The sequence below is a fragment of the Emys orbicularis genome, chromosome 1 (genome assembly GCF_028017835.1).
Source record: "Emys orbicularis isolate rEmyOrb1 chromosome 1, rEmyOrb1.hap1, whole genome shotgun sequence".
Classification (NCBI taxonomy): Eukaryota; Metazoa; Chordata; order Testudines; family Emydidae; genus Emys; species Emys orbicularis.
Window position 1 is genome coordinate 105,064,703 of NC_088683.1, and position 22,644 is coordinate 105,087,346.

General features: G+C 41.3%; 1 protein-coding gene across 1 annotated transcript in view; it reads right to left on the bottom strand.

Moving 5' to 3' along the window:
* STAB2 (stabilin 2) overlaps positions 1-22,644 on the bottom strand; it is a 141,685-nt gene that overhangs the window by 111,332 nt on the left and 7,709 nt on the right. Inside the window, exons 4-10 of the mRNA XM_065404685.1 lie at positions 18,368-18,453; positions 17,496-17,565; positions 11,734-11,829; positions 11,273-11,398; positions 9,358-9,554; positions 8,301-8,434; positions 2,708-2,841 (exon numbers count right to left, since the gene is read on the bottom strand). Coding sequence (XP_065260757.1) covers positions 2,708-2,841; positions 8,301-8,434; positions 9,358-9,554; positions 11,273-11,398; positions 11,734-11,829; positions 17,496-17,565; positions 18,368-18,453 — 843 coding nt within the window. The remainder of the gene's footprint in view (positions 1-2,707; positions 2,842-8,300; positions 8,435-9,357; positions 9,555-11,272; positions 11,399-11,733; positions 11,830-17,495; positions 17,566-18,367; positions 18,454-22,644) is intronic.

Here is a 22,644-nt window from a genome sequence, read left to right on the forward strand (position 1 = left end):
TGGATGGACTGTACTCAGAGAGCTGGCATGAACTGCTGCCCGTGCTGCCACTAGCTTGAACAAGACAAGCATATATATGTCTACCTGAGCTGGGAATTATACCACCTCCCAGCTGCAGTGTAGACATACCCATAGTGACACACAGGATCTTAGTCTAATTAGCCAAGACAGACACGGGGCGGGAGGGAAAGCATAGGCACAGAGAGGGGAATGTGACTTGTCCAAGCTTACACAGCAGGTCAGTGGCAGAAGCAGGAATAGGACCAGCTCCCCTGACTGCCAGTCTAGTGACCTATTCTTTGGACCATATTGAAATTTTGTTATGCTTGAGTCATGATACAATCTTAGGATTTTTTTTTTTGGAGCACAAGGCTTGGATTTAGAGACCACCCTACGGCTCTGTTGCCCTAAATAACTGAACAATGTCCGTGCCTGCTAGCTTCAAGTCATCTATTTGATGTTACTGACACCTAAAACTGCTGTCAGTCGTTCCCACTGTCCCGCCGGACATTGACATATCTAAAGGATTAAAGGATAGGTAAAGATTGGACCAAGAGTAGGGGAATATACAGCACAACAAATGAGGTGAAACTCTGGCAAATAACCCAGATGCAAAATATTCCTATTTTCACTGCAAAAAGTAGGTCTATTGGCAAAAATTACCACATTTTATCCTTAGCCAAATGTAGAATCTTCCCATTTTTCTCTGGGGAGGCATTCAGAACCTTGCACAGATTTATTGCAATAACTGGGCATAGTGAAGAGGATTATGCAAATAATTTATCTCTGTATTTCCTGCTTTTAGGGATTTAACTCAGACATGTAACATCATTTTGGGACTATCTGTCTGTAGCTTCAGTTTTTTAAGATTGTGACAGAAGACAATGTATTTTCATTGCCCTCCTCGTGAGATGCTTGCAATAACTGGCTTACTCAGCCACCTGAACTTTTTGGATTCCAATAAAATGGGATCCAGATGCAAGCCATCCTGGGTATGGAGTTTGGCTTTGCAAAACCAAAAGCATCCTAGATTTTTTCCCATCAGTCTCCTTTATAAAAGGCAGTTCACAAATAAGTCACATTTCATTTTATTCACCAAACACTGCTCTGTACTCCATATGAAGAATCTACCCTAGTTTCCAAATTCTTTGCTCTCTTCTCTCCAGCAGTTCCCTCCACTGTCACCATCCTTCCTGTTTTCCTCCACTTCCAGCCAGGCCTCTTCCCCCCCATTCCTCTTTTAGTAACAGTATTAAAAACATCAGAAATGCCAAAATTTCAGCAGCACATCTGCTTTATAATGGCCAAAGCTGTAGCTCACTTGTGGGATTGTATATTTTTTCCTGATATCATTAGACTGCACAAAGTATCAAGCTGCCTTGGCAAGGGGTTGGAAATTATGACCGAATATAGTGGTAGGTCTTTGTTCTGTCTGTAACATGTATCATTTCATCTGGCTTGTGCCATCAGCATAACATGATTTGACACTATGCAGTACAATAACAGCTATTTTGTATAGTGGTAGCAAAGTAAATGTAGAGTTAAAAGTAGATAGAGCAAGATGCTGGAAGTCAGGATTCCATGTATACCCAGCTATATCTTTGACCCCACTGTATGACTTTAAGAAAATCACTTTACTTCTCTGTGCTTCATTTTATGCCTCTGTTGAATGAGGATAAGAACACTTCCCTACCTCAAAGGGGGATTATATTTGTTTAATATTTATAAAATGCTTTCAGCTCCTTCAGTGGGAGGTGCTGTGGAAATGCTAAGTGTCATCTTATCTATAAAATCTCCGTGTCAGAGCTGAGTCTGACACGGTCTCAGTCTCTTTGAGTCCACTGAACGATCTGTGCTTCCTTTCACACTACTGAGCTGCCACAGGTAATCAGAGAATCCTACTGTCTGCTCTGTAGAAGCATTTAGCCATGAGTAGGTGGCTAATAGGAATCTTGCTGCAATCCTAGTGCCGTTAGAGGTAGCCCGGGAAGGGCTGCTTCCAATGGCTGTGCACTCATTTGAAGGACCTGTGGCAATAGTATTTCCAGCCCCAAAGGCCAGTTGTGAGTAGGTGTGACTGGACGCCAAGTTACCTGTGATCTTAGTGAAAATTCATTAACGAGCCTTCAACTCTAGTGATTGGTTTACACCAGTTTGCATTTTCAAGGCTCTTTTTGCAAGGAATAGAGCTAGAAATGTATTTCTTAAACAAATATAAACTGTGATTCTTCTTTCCTTTTCTAAGTCCCTCCAATTAGGGAGGTCCTCCAGCCCATGTGCTCTGGAAGCCCACCAAGGTGAGATCTAAATGCAGAATGTATCAAAATAAGCAAGTCCAAGAGCCACCTTTTGGAGCCCTCTCTCAAAGTGATTAGAAGACTAGACTCAAGTGAGATCAGTGGAAGAGGAGCCTCTTTTTCCATGCAGAAATTGTGTTCTCATTCTTAATTTCACAATTTGGCCTGAGACTTATCTTAATTCACATGGTATTCTTCTAGAAGGCTTGCCAGAGCCATTGCAACCAGCTGTCACTCAGCCTGACTAAACTAATGAAACACTATATACTTCAAGGGCTAGTTAACAGGGACAGAGTGAGGTACCCTCACACTTTTGGTAGTCTTGGGAGTTTCTAGGCTTCAGGCTAAATGTTGTTTCTTTGCTGACAGCTCTTCAGACTAAATCTGCATTCTTTTCCTTAGGTACCTACCAATGAGTGCTATGGCAGATGTCAGTTTTCCTTGCCACTGTCCTCCCGGTTCAGTGTTCAGGTCTCTGATGCGTTCCATTATATTCCCATAGCATACAAACCCATCACCTACATAACCCTTCTGGCAAGTACACCTGTGAAAAGAACAAAATTTACTTTCAGCATCAGTTGGATACAGATACTGTTGTACCAGTAAAATTTTAACCAGACCTAATTGAATTGTTGGGAATCACTTATCTGAGTTCCAACATTTTGATGATTTGCAAAAATATTTCATTTCCCTTTTTGATCAGTTCTACAGACTGTCAAATAGCACTTGATTAATAAATGATTCCTCAGTTTTCTGTCACTTATCATATAAAGTTAATACATTTATTCAGGGGTGGAGGGATAGCTCAGTGGTTTGCACATTGGTCTACTAAACCCACAGTTATGAGCTCAATCCTTGAAGGGACCATTTAGGGATCTGGGGCAAAATCAGTACTTGGTCCTGCTAGTGAAGGTAGGGGACTGGACTCAATGACCTTTCAAGGTCCCTTCCAGTTCTATGAGATAGGTATATCTCCACATATTATTCGACCAGCAGTAATTTTACTTCACTGCAGTAACAGCATTTGTGTCCTATCTTAGCACAAGACCACACAAGGTGATGAAACTGAAGCCACATGACATTGAAGCAAAGATAGAGTTCCAAAATTAAAGTCTATTTGCCAGATTTTATAGTTTCTTTAAGCTAAACTTCTCTGGTCTTGTCTATAAAGAGGTTTGATATGAGCTCGCTGATCACCAAGCTGCAGCTACATACATTTGAAGCCATGTTTTTATCTGCCATAATGTACACTGTATCTCGGTTACATATTGGCAGTTATTTTTGTCAGCATTACTGATGGTTTAGCATAGTTCTTCTACGGTCATTATGCTATGAAATCACACGCTTTCATAGTGTGGGTTTCTGTCCGTCCCCAATGTGCTACTGCTCTCTATTGGATGGAATGTAGCATCTGTTCAACTACCCATTCAGGTTGCCCGCTAGAGGCTCCACCCTCCAGAGGATGTTAGATCTTGTACAGTTATAACTGCACAACCACAAATGTTTCTTGAGTAGCTGCTAGTGTATATAAATGGTCACGGTTTTTCAAAAGCAAGTAGCAATTTTGGGTGCCCAACTTTGAGACACCTTGAAGGGGCTTGATTATTAGGAGGGCAGATGCTCAATTCTTTCTGAAAATCAGACCCCTTTAAGGTGTCTCAAGTTGGGCACACAAAATCATTAGCTGATTGTGAAAATCTTCCTAGGTTGCCATCTTCACTAATGCTGCCACTGATATTTTGCACTTGGTAGATTGCCTGCAGGCTCCGCTGTGTGGTTTAAGCAGCGACCGTGGCTGAAATTAAAAAGTCAACCATAGCACCCTTCCCAGTTAAGTCTCAAGCAAGTTACATTATCAGATGAGCCTTGTATTTAATGATTCATCTGGCTGAGTTTTCTACAAGCATCATTAAAGGAGTGTTATTCCACACAATCAAAAGAATCTTCTTTATATGATCAAACAACTTCAAGGTGTCCACCTCCTATTTATATTTATTACACATGCACATCTTCTGCCAATCACCCCACCCCACATGTAGCGTAGTGTTAATCCAGAACCAGATGGTGCTCTGTCCCCCCTGACAGCTACCTCCAAGGTAACACCCTTCTTGCCCTAAAGTCCATAGAGTCATCCCTGAGTCTGGAGAACTAGAAGTTTGGAAGGAGATCTGGGATTGTGATCAAAGGGGCCCGTGTATTGCCCTCTACCAGCGCAGTGGAAAAACAGCAGGAACGTTAATTCAGACTAATGGCCGTATTACTTTTCCTGGGAGGCCCTCTATGCTGGTGAGCCCTCCCCCTCTTTAAGAGGACCCCTAGGGCATCTGCACTGCCACAGAGCCTGAGTGGGGAGCAGGGGACTCCAGATCTGCTGCAGAGGCACTGGTCCTCTTTGCCGTGAAACATTTGGGGCTGAACCCTTCTTTCTGTGGGGGAAGGGGAATGGTTGGGCAAGTCTCAGGCTGTGGGTGCAAGAATTCAGAGTTTCCTAGAATCTGGGCTTTAAAAAAAGCTGAGAAACAACTTGGTAGGAGAAGCAGGTTTTGAAATAATACAGAAATCAGATTAAGACTTGTAAATTAATGCTGCCTTCTTTTACAGCAAAGGCTTGTCAAGGAAGAGATTGCTGACCACATTCATTTGTGGTTGTTTCTAGAGTCACGGTGCGCTTAGAAATGTGGGCTGTGCATTGTGGTTTGAAATTTAATTTAATTTATTCAGAAAAATACCACCTCTGACTGTGCAGAATGGAGTTAGAAGCCAATTTTTTGGTTTGGATTTGGGTGCTGCAGAAATAAAGATTTTGCAATTATAGCTTCTGCTTGGGAGCAAAGCTTCCAATTTGAACTTACCTTGCCTTTTAAATGACTTAATTTATCTCTGTGTGTTGGGGCAGGGAGCAGCCAGGGAGTTGCCTATATGGGGTAACTTTTGTCTCTTGTTTGGAGCATGTACCTGGTGCAATCTGTAAAGTCTTTCAATGTGTATGGATGTGTTTGTTTTACTTTGAATGGGTCTGTTTCAATCCACTGTTTTCCATTAGGGATGGGAACAGCTAGGGAGAAAGAGGCCTAATGCAAACCAGGCATCGTTATTTTTTAATCTTTGTTGTGGAAATGAAACAGAATGGGGAAGACTCACTGCACCAGTCGCGGAGGGATGGGAGTTGTGGGGGAGTGCTGCTTACCCAAGCTAGGGAGTGGGGAAGTATCTCTCTCTCCTTTTAGCAGAGAAGAGAGAGATAGTTTCCCTGCTTCTCCCCCATACTTTAGCCCCTGCATATAGGAAAGAGGTGTGGCTACTTAACCAGTGTTTTTTATTTTAGGAACAGAGTCAAAATAGAGAGAAGTAAAAAAGCAGAAGAGAAAAGGCAGGGAAGAGGTTTATATGCTCCAGCTAGAGGGCAAGGATTGGGGGCCCCATTTTGCTTGGCATTGCCCCAAAGAGGTTACAATCGAATGTGCTCCCAATAACCAGCCCTGTTAACTAGCTGAGCTGCCATATTCTGCACCAGCTGAAGTGTCTTCGTGGCCTTCAACGGCATAGCTGTATGGAACTTCTGTCTTGAAGAAATGTTATTTAATTTTTTTTTAACACTAGTGCAGAAAAGACCTATGTGGGAACAGAAACAGACAGCAATAGTCTGTGTCCAAGCTACTGCTATTTTATAACCCCCAAATTACAGGTACGGTGTCTTCCTCTAAGCAAAGAGCTTCCACAGGAAGCTGAAGTGACTGAGTCAGCAGACCAGTAGTACAAATGTGCAATTAAAAAAAAAAAGGAGGTGACACAATGGAAGCTTACAATTTCCAGTTATGAGAGAGCAACAAAACATTCTGGGTCTAGCTCGGGGCCACCACAATAGCTTATTTTCAAAGGTAACAAAGGAAGAAGAGCTGGAAGTTGGAGACAAATAGGTTTAAAATTTGAGCTACAGTCAAACACAAAACAGTGGCATCGCTTCCCTCTATACTTGTGATACAACAGCAGCCTCGGTAGCGCTTTATTAGGGCTGTGCCCCCATCTAGCTATCACAATTTGCATTCAAATCTTTTTTTGTTTGACTATAAATGGCTTTCCCCACAAACTGGAAGTTTCAATCTTTTCAAAAATGTCCAGCCTTTTGGGGACATCTAGAAATCCCTCCCATCTCTCTTTTTGCCACAGAATGTAATCAAATGATGTTCAGAGGGATTTGTTTTTTTCTGAGTTGGAAAATGTAAAATAACAACCCTTCTTCAACTCTTGAAAAGTTCAAGTGGCAAAATGAAAAATGATAAAGCATGAAAGAGAACCCCTGGACATCATTCATTTTACTTTCTACTACTTTCTTGCTGGGTGAATTTTATTTTTACTAGTTTAGATTGTAGTGCCAGAGTTGCAATGCTGGTTCCAGAGTTAGCCCAGATATTAAATTTTCTAAGAGTTTTCTGTTCCAGATCCCACCTAATAGATGATCTCCTGTGATCTTCCTTACCAATAAAATCATAATGCTCCGCTTGTTCATACAGGGACTAAAAGGTTTCCATGCTTTCCCTGGGCCTCTGCTTCCTTTGGTAAAAGTAATACCATTCATGTGTCTATTCTTTAGTGGTATGAAATGGCCAGCAGACTTTTAAAGAAAGAAGTCATAGTTATCTGTTTCTCTTTATTCAGTGAAGGCAAATGATTTATAAATATTTTCAGCTTCATTCCCTATTGCCTAAATTACTGATCTGATCTGTACTTTACTGCTCTGTTACTACTCTCTACTGCTCCTTCTACTCAGGCCACGTTGTGGGCTTATGTAACTGAAAGTCCTCTGCAGGGCTGAAGTTTGAATTATTTTTTTTAAGAAATTCCCATTTTGAACTAATTTTGAAAAAAAAAATCCAATTGAAATTGTCAAAACATCCAATTTCAATATTTTCTCAATGAAAAGTTCCATTTTGAATTTGAAACCACTTTTTGATTTGAAATCTAATGAATTCATAGAAAAAATGTAAATAAAAATATTTAAAAGGTAAAAATAAAACCAAACCATTTCAAAATTATGAAAATGAAACATTTTGTTTGACCTGATTTGAATTTTTTTTTCAGATTTTTGGTTTGTGAAATGTTTTGAGAATTTATTTTTGTTTTAAATCTCAAAAACTTTCACAGGATAGGAAAACTGTTTCCCACCCAGCTCTACTTCTGTGTCGTTATCACAAGGTAGATTATGAGGTACAGAGAAGAGGCTGTGTAACCTGCTCCACAGGTGGGCAGAGAAACATTCTGTATAAACTTGTACTAAATGCACAGTCATTTATAATAGAAAAGTTCCATTAATATTGTTAGGACAACCAGCACGAGAATGCAAAAAATTGATAAGGTGTCCTCTTCTTAAACCAAGAATTGCCTTTATGCTAAGTGTGAACCCCTATATGGAAAGTATTTTTGACACCAGACAGGAATTATTACCCTGTATTATCAGCCATATTGTAATCCTAAAAAGCAACACTACAAATAAACTCTTATAAACCAAACATTAGTCATATTACAACGTCTCTGGAGAGTGAAAAGAGTTATAGTTTAACTCTTTGTTTTAATACTGTGTTCTAAGGTTTTGCATTAAGCTACAGTACATATTCTCTGTAGCATTATACTGTATAATTCTTTGCTAATATACTGTGCCTCCATCTACGATACCACCATACTTGTTTGATCCAAAAGCTATTGAAATCAGTGAAAGAGCTCCCATTTACTTCAATGGACACTGGATCAAGCTAGAAATGAGCAATATAAATACAATGTCATATGAACACTCTCTTCTCGCAACACTCAACTATCTTGCTGTTCCCGATACTGTACCAAGCATTATTCCTGCACTAGTAGCACAATCTAATATGCTCCAAAGTTTTATAAAGTTACTTTGTAAAGAAACTGTCAGTGATACACTGAGAATTGCTCTGCCATCTCTTTTTCCTTAATAGCCTATTTACTGAATAAAATATTTAAGATTTAAGAAGGAAAAAGACTTACACAATTTGTCCCGGCGCAACCGTAGTGCATTTTGCATTTTTATGGCATGTGTTGTTAGTCTCACAGATATCTGTCATACTGCATCCTTTTCCAGGTACTAAATTTCTGTAATGTTCTTTGCATTCACAGTGGGACTAAATCGGGGAGAAAGACAAAAGTTAGCTTGTATTTCAGATTTCATTAGTGACTTGCTATTTTCAGCATTTTTCTGTCACAAAAGCCAGGGCAAGGATTTAAAGACAACTTCAAAAGGCTCAGGTAAGCACCCAGCAAATTCAGATGCATATATGCGGCTTATCCAGATTTATTCAACCCTTTTCTAGATTTTATCCATCCTAGAAAATTTCTGGCTTTCAAATGATATCCTTAAAAAAGAAATAAAATTATTTAGGTGCCATTGCCTTACAAGGCGGTATTTATTAAAATCAGTGCCGATAGGTCAAATTTATAATCAGTGTTCACATAGACCTTTTCTTCCCGCAAAAGATCACAAAGCATTTAATAAACTACATTATATGCATATAACATCACTGAAATGCAGCCCCCCTCCCGGAATAGTGAAGGCCAACAAACCAGCACACAGGGGACTCAAAATAGTTAGGAGCAGGCAAAATTTATGGGCAAGGACTCCAAGCAAGCCCCACCTCTTAAAAAAAGTGCTGTGGGAACATTAATGTCTATTTAGAACAGGTGAGACCTTTGAAAGCCTCACTTGATCAATGGAGGGAATTTTACTACAGACTGTTTATCTCAGGTAGCCAGCAGAATTAATAATACCTAGCTCTTGTACAGTGCTCTTGCATCAGTAGATCTCAAAGTGCTTTATAAAAGAGGTTGGTAGCATTTCCCCCTTTTGTAAACTGGGGATACAGGGCACAGAAAGAGAAAATGACTTGCCCAAGGTCACCCAGCAGGCCACGGCAGAGCTGGGAATAGAACCCAAGTGCCTGTCGAGAGCTTTATCCACTAGGCAAGACTGTCTCCCCACAGGGAAAAACCATTCTTGGTCCTAGTCAGTTGATTTTGGAAATGCCATGGGCGCCAGTTGAGTACTTACCTTTCCTGGACCATCATATCTGCAAATGGTAGACTCTGTAGAGCAATTTCCGAACATCCTTTGGCAAGGATCTATTGGTAAGCAGACTTGGCCATCCCCTCTGTAACCTTCTTGGCAAACACATTTATGATGATTAGGTCCAAGATAGGTGCAATAAGCATTCGGATCACAGACCTTTTTCAAGCACGGGTTGATAGCTTGAAAAACATTAATAAAACAAATTAATAATTACCCAAAAGTTGCAAAAGTAAGGGGGTAGTGGAGCCTATAGAATGAACTGCCTAGAATAGCTAAGTCCAGAGTATTGTATCAACATGAAGATATGAGATTGGAACCTATTTATACCAACATAGCAAACAACTATCTGTGTTTTTGTACATAAGTGACCTTTAAAGTTGGCATGTTGAGTTATTACCCAATTAAACCTACAATAATGCATTCATTTAAAAAATCTTAATTATAACTATTGCCCGCTTCTTTGATGAATTGTGATCATAGAGGATCAAGTAGGTGACATGACTTAAAATAACTGCCCTAAGGCATGTTAGATTAGTAGGAAAATGTCACTCAGCAGAATGGGTCTTCCAAACCCAAGCTTTATACAGCAGGGATGGAGCCGTGGTTCTCAACCTCTCCAGACTACTGTACCCATTTCAGGGGCTCAAGCCCGAGCCATGCCCCCCAGGGTTGAAGCATGTAACTTAGCTTCGCGGGGCCCGCTGTGGTGTGGGGCCACAGGCAGTTGCCCTGCTTGCCACCCCCTATCACTGGCCCTGCACTTGTGACACCCCTAAACCCTTCCTGCGACCTGCCCTGGGGGTCACAACCCCCAGGCTGAGAAACATTGACCTAGATGAGTTGATGTACCCCCTGGAAAACCTCTGTACCCCCAGGGGGTATGTGTACCCCTGGTTGAGAGCCACTGGGATAGAGGATTGGCCCATGAATGCTTTAGTCCATGTCCTCCATACTGCTGTAGAGTTAGGGCCAGATTAGGAACCCAACAGTTACATGTGTAGTTCCATTGAAGTCAGTGGTATTACTCCTGTGAGTAACTGCTCACCACTGAGAGTTAGCTGTTCAAGATCTGGCCCTTCATCTGTAATACTGATAGTAGCCAATGGGGAAACTAAAGCACAAGTGGTTGCCTGTGATTTCAAAGTGAGTCATCTTATCTGAATTAGTTCATCCATCTCTGAACCAACTCACTATGTAGTTTAAAAAACTGAACATAGTGGCAAATTTTGCCATTAGTACCCTAGATAAAATATAATATATAGCGGGATATAATCTCTCTTGCTTTAAGCCATAGGACAGCCACTGACTGATGGGAGATAGGAAGAAACTTCTGACACAGTTTCTTGAACTTTCTCCTGAAACATCAGGCACAAGCCACTGTTGGAGGCAAAATACCAGATGAGAGGGATCTCAGGTCTGATCCAGGACCACAATTACTGTATTACTAGATAAACACTATTGAGTCTTCAGCACCATAATTGGATAGAATTATTAGAATAATAATGTCTTGTTATGTATTAATGTAATAGAATAATTAGAAATAAATGTTTCTTCATGACAAAATACCCAGACCTGTGTGTCAGTGCTGCAGAACTTTCTGTTGCGGGAGGAAAAATTGTCAGTTTGACCGTTCAAGTGGCACGGCGAGGGTAGTAAAGACCACATTGGGGAAAACCTTTCACTCCAGCAGAGATTGTAGAACTTTGATACTTCATCAAGAATTGGAAAAGTAGCATGCGCTCGATTTGTCTGTAATGTTTGTATTTGGGATCAGTCATGCAGCTGAATCACCATGCGGTGGGACCTCTCTCAGCGAATGTAAATTGTTGTTCACCTGGGCTGATTTTATGGACGCAAACTAGATGGCCATGGCCCACCAGGCTTCACAGCTACTTACGTTCGCATTGTTTACCATCTCCATGGTAATTGGGAAGACATGTACACTCCAATTTGGTTTCATCTTCACTAGAAATAGAGCATCTGGAGTTTTCAGGGCACTGTAAGGCCTCACACTCAGGTATTGCTGGAGAGAAAGAAGGCAAAAGGTTATACTGTGGCTGAACATCACACTAATGAACATTACACTCAATCCTTCTGCTGTTCAAGAACCAATGCAGAGTATAGATGAGCAAGGCACTGTTGAGTGGTGATGTGGCCACTGTTAGTGGTGATCAATGATGTAATGATGCAGTGATAATGATAATGGGTCTTCGCTAGGTTTAGATGTGACGGGGTTTGAGTTGGGGTGTGTATTTTGCTGCTGTACTTTCATGTGCATTAAATGAATATATTTAGCTCTCACCAGCAGCCACCATAAAGAAGTTGGTGACTGTGCTGGAAGAAAAACATTATACTTACCCTGATCACAGTTAAGCCCTTTGTATCCAGACAAACAGGTACATCCTCCATCCCCTGTAATTCCACTGTTGCATACTCCATGAGCACAGTTGCAAACTATATGTAGAAATGGATTGGTTTTGGTAAATAAGTTAGTGGATTTGAAACAAGGTCTTCAGTGGTTTTTCATGCCACTAATGTTTTAGATGCAGTAATTAAATACTACCATTTTTGATAAACTCGGTGCGATTTTCAAACATGGGTGTTACGGGCTTTGTACTGGGATGCTCAAGTCCCACCCCTGGTTACTGAAGCAGACCTGTTGGGGCCTAAAATGGGTGTCTGGGTATAGAGGTGCTGATTAGAACATGCTGCTAGTGACCTGGATGGCCTAACTTTACTCAGATTTGAAAATGGGACCCCAGCCTTTAAACATCAAGTGGAACAGTTCCCATGCTAATATCAAGGGGCACAGAGGGAAGAACATTAGCCACTTTAAGGGCAACCATAAATAGGTCAAACTCTGGAACAGGTTTTATTTAGTCCTTCCACTGTTTACATTGGAAAGAAAAAAATCAACATTTCTAGGGACAAGGAGTGCACAGAATTCTGTGGCTAACAATTTTCACGCACAAAGTTGCACATATACAAATTCCAGACAATGCTGAGGCTCCTTTGAAAATTTGTCCCTTAGACTAGGTGAACTTTTAAATGTTTTATCAGTAGAAAACAGTATAATTTTTTTTTACTGAAAAAGTTATACTGGTAAAGCCCTAGTATGGATGCAGTTATGTCAGTATAAAGGTGACTTAGGGCACGTCTTCACTACCCGCCGGATCGGCGGGTAGCAATCGATCTATTGGGGATCGACTTATCGCGTCTAGTGAAGATGCGATAAAATCGATCCCCGATGGCTCTGCCGTTGACTCCGGAACTCCACTGCGGCAAGAGGCGGAAGCGGAGTCGACGGCAGCGCGGCAGCGGTCTACTCGCCGCCGTCCTCACAGCCAGGTAAGTCGACCTAAAATACACAACTTCAGCTACGCTATTCATGTAGCTGAAATTGCGTATCTTAGGTCGACACCCCCCCCCCCCCCCGTAGTGTAGACCTAGCCTTATACTGGGACAGTTTATTCCCTTTCCTATATGGGAATAAGCTCTATCAGGGGTTCTCAACCTTTTTCTTTCTGAGCCCCCCCTCACCCTCCCACATGCTATAAAAACTCCACTGCCCACCTGTGCCACAACAGCTGGTTTTCTGCATGTAAAAGCCAGGGCCCATGTTAGGGAGTAGCAAGCAGGGCAATTGCCTGGGGCCCCATGCCACAGGGGCCCCCACGAAGCTACATTGCTCAGGCTTCAGCCTCAGGTGGCGGTGCTCAGGGACTGGACTTCAGCCCCATGCAGTGGGGCTCTGGCTTTCTGCCCTGGGCCCCAGCGAGTCTAATGCTGGCCCTGCTTGGTTGAGAACTACTGAGCTATACCAGTATAAGCACCTTTATATCTATATCTATATATCTGCATCTACTCTAGGGGATTGTACTGTTTTATCTATATCAATATAGTTAAATTGTTACAACTTTCTCGTGTAAACAAGCCCTAAGGTCTTAATGCACAATAGGAGTTAAGTGTCTAAGTCCCTATTTCAGGCACCTAAGTCCTGGTTTCAACACCACTTCGATGCACCCCTCCCCACGCCAAAGCCTGTAGGTGCCTAAGTTTTTCAAGTGAAAATTCTCTGGGCCTAAGCATGAGAATAACCCTATAGCCTGGGGGCTAGGGCATTCCCACAGAATATGGGAGACCAAGGATCCTCTCCCTCTTTATTTATATACAGTGGAACAGCTTCAACAGGAGATACCGAGGGAGGCTCACATCAGACTATCCTATAGCTCAATGGTTAGAGCATGCTCCTGAGAGATGAGATAACTCATGGTTCAAATCCCTTCTCCTCTCAAGCAGAGGGGACACTTGAAGTGGAGGGTCTCCCACAGCTAGGGTTGCCAAATGTCTAATCACACAAACCCAAACACCCTGCCCCGCCCCTTCTCCAAGGCCCTGCCTCTCACTCCATCCCCCGTCCCTCCGTCACTTGCTCTCCCCCACCCTCACTCACTTTCACTGGGCTGGGGCAGGGGATTGGGGTGCGGGAGGGGATGCAGGGTGCAAGATCTGGGAGGCAGTTTGGGTGCTGGAGAGGGCTCAGGGCTGGGGCTGAGGAGTACGGAGTGTGGGAGGGGGCTCTGGGCTGAGCCTGGGGCACAGGGTTGGGGTGCAGGGTGCAAGATCTGGGAGGGAGTTTGGGTGCTGGAGGGGTCTCAGGGCTGGGGCAGGGGGTTGGGGTGCAGGAGGGGGTGAGGGGTGTGGGCTCTGGGAGGGAGTTTGGGTGCAGGAGGGGGCTCCAGGCTGGAGAAGGGGGTTGGGGTGCAGGAGGGGGTTTGGACTGCTGGCTCCGGGAGGTGGCTCAGGGCTGGGGCAGGGGGTTGGGGTGCGGGAGGAGATTTGGGGTGCTGGCTCCAGGATGGGGCTCAGGATGGGGCAAGGGGTGAGGGGTGTGGGCACCGGCCAGCGGCGCTTACCTCAGGTGGCTCCTGGTCGGTGGCACAGCGGACCTAAGGCAGGTTCCCTGCCTGCCCTGGCTCCGCACTGCTCCTGGAAGCAGCCAGCATGTCCCTGCAGCCCCGGGAGGGGGGCAGGAGGCTCCACACACTGCCCCTGCCTGCAGGCACCACCCCCACAGTTCCCATTGGCTGCAGTTCCCGGTCAATGGGAGCTGTGGAGTCGGCGACACAGGGACATGCTGGCTGCTTCTGGGAGCGGCGCGGGGTCAGGGCAGGCAGGGACTTTTAGCAGCCTAAAATCTCCCAGTTTGGCTTCAGTAGCCTCCGGGAGATAGAGCCTGATTCTGGGAGACTCCCGGCGAAACCGGGAGGGTTGGCAACCCTACCCACATCCCAGCTGAGTGGTCCAACCACTGGTAAAAAGGTTATGAGAGAAGTCCTCCCTCCCCCATCACTTCTTTGTGTGATCTCACCTGAGGGGCCCAATCTAGTAGATGGCTTCCGAGCATGCCTACTGGATTGGACCCTACATGTGACCACTCACTCCCAGCTTTTTGCTAAAGCATCATAAGGCACCTAACTCCAAAGAGAGCTCCCAGCTGTGAATTTCAAGCAGAAATAGGCACCTCCCTGAAGCCTGGACTTAGGCGTCTATCACCATGAGACACCCCCCTCTGGTAGGCATCTCCTATTGACTAGCTTAGACAGTTCCCTGCCTAGTGTGCTGGCTTTTATGAATCACAGTTTAAGGTAACTATCTCTCCCCATTCATTGCACATGTGCTAGGTGCCTAAGTCAGGCTTTGTGCATTGCAGTGATTTCCCCATGTGCACAGCTCCTTTTGTGCCTTCAGGCCTTAATGTCTAAAGCTTCATGCAAGGTATTGCTGAAGGCATATTTGCTGCCAGCTGTATCAATGCACAGTCTCCACGGGCCCCTAGAGAATTTGGAATAGGCATCAACAGCTGAAATATCTGAAGGCTGAAACCATAAATCATCCTTAAAATAACATGCTGTTGAATCCTCTAACAGCCTTAAGAATAATTCCATTAAAGATACTGAATTGATTCAAATGCCCTATTTGTATAAAAATGTCTCAATAGCATTTATATGAATCAACACTGGCATCCAGTGGACAACTGTTGGAAGCAATATGCCTTTGAGGCTGTACAGTTACTGTGATTATTGTAGAAAAGCCACTACAGAATATTTAAGTTACAGCCCATTCATGACTGTATTTTGGTTGGCGACTTAGTTTCTGATTCATGTACACTGGTTTTAATACTATATTGTATTTATTTGATTTTGGGTAATGTTTTGGTGTGTGATTATATGCTATGCTTCCAGGGCCTTTAGTTAAGAAATTTATTAAAAATACTGCAAGTTAGCATTTGATAGGTTACCACACAATGGTATCCTAAAATACCACAATTACACCCCCCCCCCATATTTATATATATAAGGGTTGTCGATTAATCACAGTTAACTCACGCGATTAACTAAAACAATTAATCATGATTAAAAAATTAATCACCATTAATCAGTTTTAATCACACTGTTAAACAATAGAATACTGATTGAAATTTATTAAATATATTTGGATGTTTTTCTACATTTTCAGACATTGATTTCAATTACAATACAGAATACAAAGTGTACAATGCTCACTTTATATTATTATTTTTTATTACAAATATTTGCACTATAAAAATGATAAACAAAAGAAATACAAGTCCACTCAGTCCTACTTCTTGTTCAGCCAATCACTCAGACAAAGAAGTTTGTTTACATTTGCAGGAGATAAGGCTGCCTGCTTCTTGTTTATGATGTCACCTGAAAGTGAGAACAGGTGTTCGCATGGCACTGTTGTAGCCGGCGTTGTAAGATATTAACATGCCAGATGCGCTAAAGATTAATATGTCCCTTCATACCTCAATCACCATTCCAGAGGACATGCGTCCATGCTGATGACGGGTTCTGCTCGATAATGATCCAAAGCAGTGCGGACCAATGCATGTTCATTTTCATCATCTGAATCAGACGCCACCAGCTGAAGGTTGATTTTATTTTTGTGGTCTGGGTTCTGTAGCTTCTGAATCAGAGTGTTGCTCTTTTAAGATTTCTGAAAGCATGCTCCACACCTCGTCCCTCTCAGATTTTGGAAGGCACTTCAGATTCTTAAATCTTGGGTCGAGTGTTGTATCTATTTTTAGAAATCTCACATTGGTACTTTCTTAGTATTTTGTCAAATCTGCAGTGAAAGTGTTCTTAAAACAAACAACATGTGCTGTTTCATCATCCAAGACTGCTATAACATGAAATATATGGCAGAATGCGGGTAAAACAGAGCAGGAGACATACAATTCTCCCCCAAGGAGTTTAGTCACGAATTTAATTAATGCATTATTTTTTTAATGAGTGTCATCAGCATGGAAGCATGTTCTCTGGATTGGTGACTGAAGCATGAAGGGGCATATGAATGTTTAGCATACCTGGCACGTAAATACCTTGCAATGCTGGCTATAAAAGTGCCATGCAAACGCCTGTTCTTACTTTCAGGTGACATTGTAAACAAGAAGAGGGCAGCATTATCTCCTGGAAATGTAAACAAACTTGTTAGTCTGAGCGATTGGCTGAACAAGAAGTAGGACTGAGTGGACTTGTAGGCTCTAAAGTTCTACATTGTTTTATTTTTGAATGCAGTTATTTTTTGTACATAATTCTACATTTGTAAATTCAACTTTCATGACAAAGAGATTTCACTTCAGTAGTTGTATTAGGTGAACTGAAAACTACTATTTCTTTACAGTTTTTTACAGTGCAAATATTTGTAATAAAAATAAATATAAAGTGAGCACTGTACACTTTGTATTCTGTACATTTGAAAATGTAGAAAAAAATCAAAAATATTTAATTAAATGGTATTCTATTATTGTTTAACAGCGCAATTAATCGCAGTTAAACAGCCCTAATATATATAGCGCCATGGAAAATATATGGCAGGAAACATTCCAGCCCTAACTGTGAGATGACTTGAATAATCTAGCAGGTCTTTCCCATCTCTAGTTTATTTGATTATATGATAAAACAAAGATATTTAAGGATACTATTTTTCACTGTGCTGCACCTAGGTTATTGGACATGCAATTCATCCTGCACTAATACAGCTTTAATATTTCTTATTTTTTTCACTTCTATAAAAGGAGCTAAAATCAGACATACCTGAAGTGCAGTTGGGTCCAAATAAATTATCTTCAGCACAAGTTTCACAGGCTGTCCCACCAAATCCTTGCTACAGAACACATAAGGAAAGTCATTCTGCTATATAATTAAACGTTTGAATACAAGCAGAGTAGCCATGCATAAGAAAATGTTATAATGCTGAAAGGACTATAGACAGCAATTTGGAAAAAAACACTGTCCCACCAAGATGAGGACTACTCAAGTAAATCCCAGGTAAAGTCTCCTTTGGCCAATTTTTCTCCCTCAAATGCTTATACATTAAACTTAATTTCTGTCAGTGACTAGCCATTATGTTCCCATTCAGAGCTCTGACCACTTCCACAGAAACTCAGAAGGCTTAAAATATAATCAAGAATTGCCACAGAACTTAACTGACTACTCATATCATTCTAATTATTAGCTAATCAATAATAATAATAATAAATGCCTCAACTCTACCCTGTTTCTCATTCTCCAACTCCCACCCATGTGCTCGAGAAAAGATGTGCTTTGCAGTGTTTCTAGAAGATTAGCCAAAGCAGGATGAGGTGGACCAATGTAATGGGGCTTACATGCACATATCAGGAAGAAGAATTTGACCTTTTATTTTTCCCTTCTGGGTGGGGTTATTTAACACCAACAAATGAACATTATAGAAACCTTAAGGTAAATAGTCATAAGGAATCATTTGAAGTTTTATGTGAGCAGAAACTTAAAAAGCAAAAACAAAATAAAACCAACCTGTCCCGCCCCCAAACCATCTCTGCAGGCTATTTCTGAAATATTTTCACTTTATGTATTTTTCTGGCATAAATATGCAGTATTTCCTAGCTGTGATACACAATATCATTCCAAAAATTGAAAGGACATACTTGGCAAGTGCATTTTCCATCCCCATTTATACCCTGAAAACAGCGGCCTCTGTTATTGCATGGTGATGCAGCTCCTCCTGGACATGCTACAGAATAAAACATGTGACAAATCAACAAAACTGACTGATGGTTATACAGACAAAGTCCTTTATATTAGTGGTGGCGACTCTCAAAGGGCTTGGGGGAATCAGTTCAAATAGGCATCTCAAAGCATGGATTTTTTTTGAGTCACTTAAGTATCTTCAGTGACATCTTGGCCCCAATGAAGTCCCATGGACTTGAATGGAGCCAGGATTGACTATGCTGGACTGGAAATCTTGTGAGAACAATGAGATTTCTAACACTTTTTCCTCTGGTTTGACCAGATGGAATGTGGAGGGGCAGACCTCCATGAAAATGAAATGAAAAGAAAAAAAAATGTAATCACACCCTTTTGAATTTGAATTTAAAGTTCTTGTTTTAGTCAAAGGATTGATAGGCAATCTAGAAATTGCTATAGTAGTCATTTTATTACAGCATTTGCAGCATCCGGAGAGTCAGTTATTAAAAATTACGCTCAGTGATCATATTTGAAGAGAGAGTCTTTTCCATACAGCATAGTAAAAACACCATATATTGGGATATTTGTAGATTGGACTATAAGGACCAGTCCTGCATTGGCAGAGAGGTAGACAAGATGACATAGTAGCTATTTGTCATCTTTACTCTTTATGATTCTCTAAATCAACATAATCTCAAATTTATGGGCGCCAATGTATAAAAGGATTTTCTGAAAACACAAGATGAGCACGGAGTTTAATATTTTGTATGGAGGGTTATATAAAATGTCTATTGGCTTAGATTTTCAAAAATAGGATCCTCAAGTTAGGCTCCTAAATCTATATTTAGACATCTCAAAATTGGGAAGATTTTCAAGACCTCTGCAGTTTTACTAATCAGCTTGTTTATTTAGATGCTTTAATATGGATATAGAAGATTAACTTTAGGTTAGAAATTCTTGGCCAAAGTTAAACTTCTATATCCATATTCATGCACCCAAATAAGGCCCTAATCTGGCAAACACATACACTTGTGCTTAACTTTACCATTGTGAGTAGTTTGGGGTTACTCGTGGAAGTAAAGTTAAGCATGTGTGCAAGTGTTTGCAGGACTGGGGCTTAAGTGATCAGATTTCACAAGTGCTGATGTGAATGGGAGCTCTTGGCTGCTCGGCTCTTCTGAAGGAAACCTGGGCATGTTTTAAGTTGTCTAAACTTTAGGCTCATATTTTTGAAAGTCTTGGCCATTACTCCTACTGGTGTACCGAGAGGTGAAGAGTCCAATGTTTTCTAGAAAGATGGAACCCTTTGACCCTTTGGGAGAGTAAACATTCATTGAATAAAATCTCAAGGAATCATAGAAGGTATAGATGGAAAAAACTTATTAGCTCAGTTAGAACATCATAGTCCAACATTGGTATATTTACTTAAACTTGTTACTATAAATAAAATGGTTACTTAGAAAATAAGTTTCTTATTCTGTACAGTTTCTGTATTTCTATTTTATTTTTAATTTTTCGCATCCACTGTACTGTGGGTGAAATCCATCTCTCCCTGCATAAAGCCTAAGAAAATGGCCTTGTGCTGGGAATGGAGTTTGCCCTGCCCATCTCATGGTCAGGCTGGGATGTAATGCAATTGGGGCTGATTGAAAATGTTCTGTCAAAACTGTCCTTGGCAGAAAATTGGATTTTCATTTAAATAACTTGTTTCCCAAATAAGTATCTGCTTTCCATGGAAAATTTTGATTTTTCATCGAAAAACGGAAAGCCTGAAAACCAAAATATTTGGATATGCTGTCACAGTGCCACATGAGAACTGAAGTTTGGCTACCTGCTGTCTCCATTTTCTTCTATTGGCCAGGTTCTCCAGTTGAACTACATCACCCATGATACACCGTGGCCACCTCCCTTTGCCATGAGGGGTGACCATGGCGTATCATAGGAGAATTAGTCTGACCAAGGAGCCCAACCTATAGAAAATGGGAGCATGAGGCAGCATGACAGCATTCCAATTGAAATATTTCAATATTCAAATTTTCACCAACAAAAATAAAAATTTTGCATAAAAAAATTTAGATTTTTAGGTTTTTTTGTTTTTGTTGAAATTTTCCACAGAAACCTCCCTGATTTTATGACTAGGTCTAAATGCAGCCTCTCAATGGCAACTATTCATAAGCTCCTCTACATAGCTGTGGAGCTTGTGGGCCCTTCTCCCATCTGCTGCAAAACATGCCAGCACTGAGCCTCACTGGGGTAGTTTGTAGAGGAGACAAGACCCCATTCTGTGCTGCCACTTATAGCCCCCCTGCTTCACTACTGGACTTAACTAGTAGAGAGGGCCTTGTGTTGGGTCTGTGTAAAACCAGTCCAAAAATTGCCAATTTTTTTTCCATCAAAAAGGTTTTGCGGTCCATAATGGAATTTCGGGGGGAAGAGGAAAATGGGCAACACCCACCTCAGAATAGCCGGGCCATTAGGGTACTTACCTGCGATGGAAGTGACCCAGGTTCAAGTTCCTGTTCTATCTGTTTTGTCTCTTTCTCTGGCCCATTATTTAATTATTTATACAAAGGGGAACAGCTCCAACAAGAGAGATTGAGAAAGAGACCCAGGTTCTAATTCCTGCCCCAAATTATGAGGTGGCTCACTCTCGAAAGGTCTCACTTTTGTTCCGATGCAGAACAAAAAACACATTTTGAAACTTCAAAGTTTTTCCTGAAATGGAATTATTGTGTTCCAGCCAGCCTTAGTTCTGTGCAGCGGGAGGTGAAATATTTACCCCGTGCAGCGAGCCAGCATAAGATTAATGCACCACTTATGTCTAATTTAATCCTGACTTCAGGAGTTTAAGGGATCTGGAAGTCTTGTTCTGTGCCTCTGAACAAGGGTGAATTGCAAGTGGTCTGAGCAGTGAGCAAATAAGTGGACGTGCACATGCATACGCATTATTTCTGTGAACACTTTGGCTGCATACTAATCTATCCCTTAAAGATGAGTCAGTAATCCAGTGGGAGCTATTGACTTTATATACACTTCTTCGATGAATCAGTCTGTAACATATACAATTTTCAGTCCAATGTACCTTGAACGCATTGAAATCATAATGTTGTATTAAGATCTGAGATGAGATAACCAGGGACAAGGTAGAGCAATAAATACATGCTAGCACCAATGTCCTCATGGAGCTTCTAAATGTTTTCAAGATGTTAGGTCACAGATAAAAATTATCCTTCGGGCTAATGATGATACAAATCAGCTAATCTGTGGGCTGCATGGAGAGTAGTTTGTTGTTTTAACTCATTGCCTGCACTAGTGAAAGGTGAAAGGCTAGCAAATGAAATAATGAGAAAGAACTCAGGATTTATATAGTAAGTACAAAATTCTGGTAAAACAAATTAAAAATGGCGGACACAATAATTCTTTAGCTGCTGATTTCATTCCATTTTCCTTTGACATCACTACCCCCTTGCCTCTTGTGTTGATACTGCCATAGCCAGTCCTTTATCAACTGTTTAGCAAATTATTGTATTGTTCTACAACTTTAGATAGACAGATAGAGCACTTCCGCTTGATCACTATATTCCAGAAGGCCATGGTCTGGATTCCCCAGTCCCTTACACCAGTTTTACACTAGAGTAAATCCAAAGACTTCATCGTAGTCAGGCCTGCAAAAAACTGATGTAGATGAAGTGAAGAATCAGGCTCTTTCTTTATGTTAGTGTATCTTTCAAGAAATGGTAAGAAAGCTGCGTTTTCCAGTTTAACCAACAAAAAGAGGTATGTGTGGTCTATATAATGGTCTGAGCATAAGATTGGAAATGGCTGGGAGCTCAACACCTCTTAGAATCAGGTTATTTATTTTGATACCAAAAATATAGATTTAGGAGCCTAATTTTAGGCACCCATTTTTAAAAATCTTCAGATTTTTTTTAAATGGGAACATTCAATTTTTGAGGTTTTCTGATTTTGAAATTGAAAAATTCTGTTCTTAAAAAAAATCCACTGAAAATTCAGAAAACAAAAGCAGATCACCTGAAAACATAACAGGATGGGAAATACTTTTGAATCTGTCAGAGTTTCTATGGTTTTTCCCCCCCAAGTTTTTGGCTAGCAAGACTGCTTTATAGTCAGAGCTTTTTCTTTTTAGAAAAACATTTAAATACCTAAATTTTCTTGCCTCCTACAGTTTAATTCATTAAAACGAGTATCTTGACTCTGTTTTCCATTTGCCTTTTGT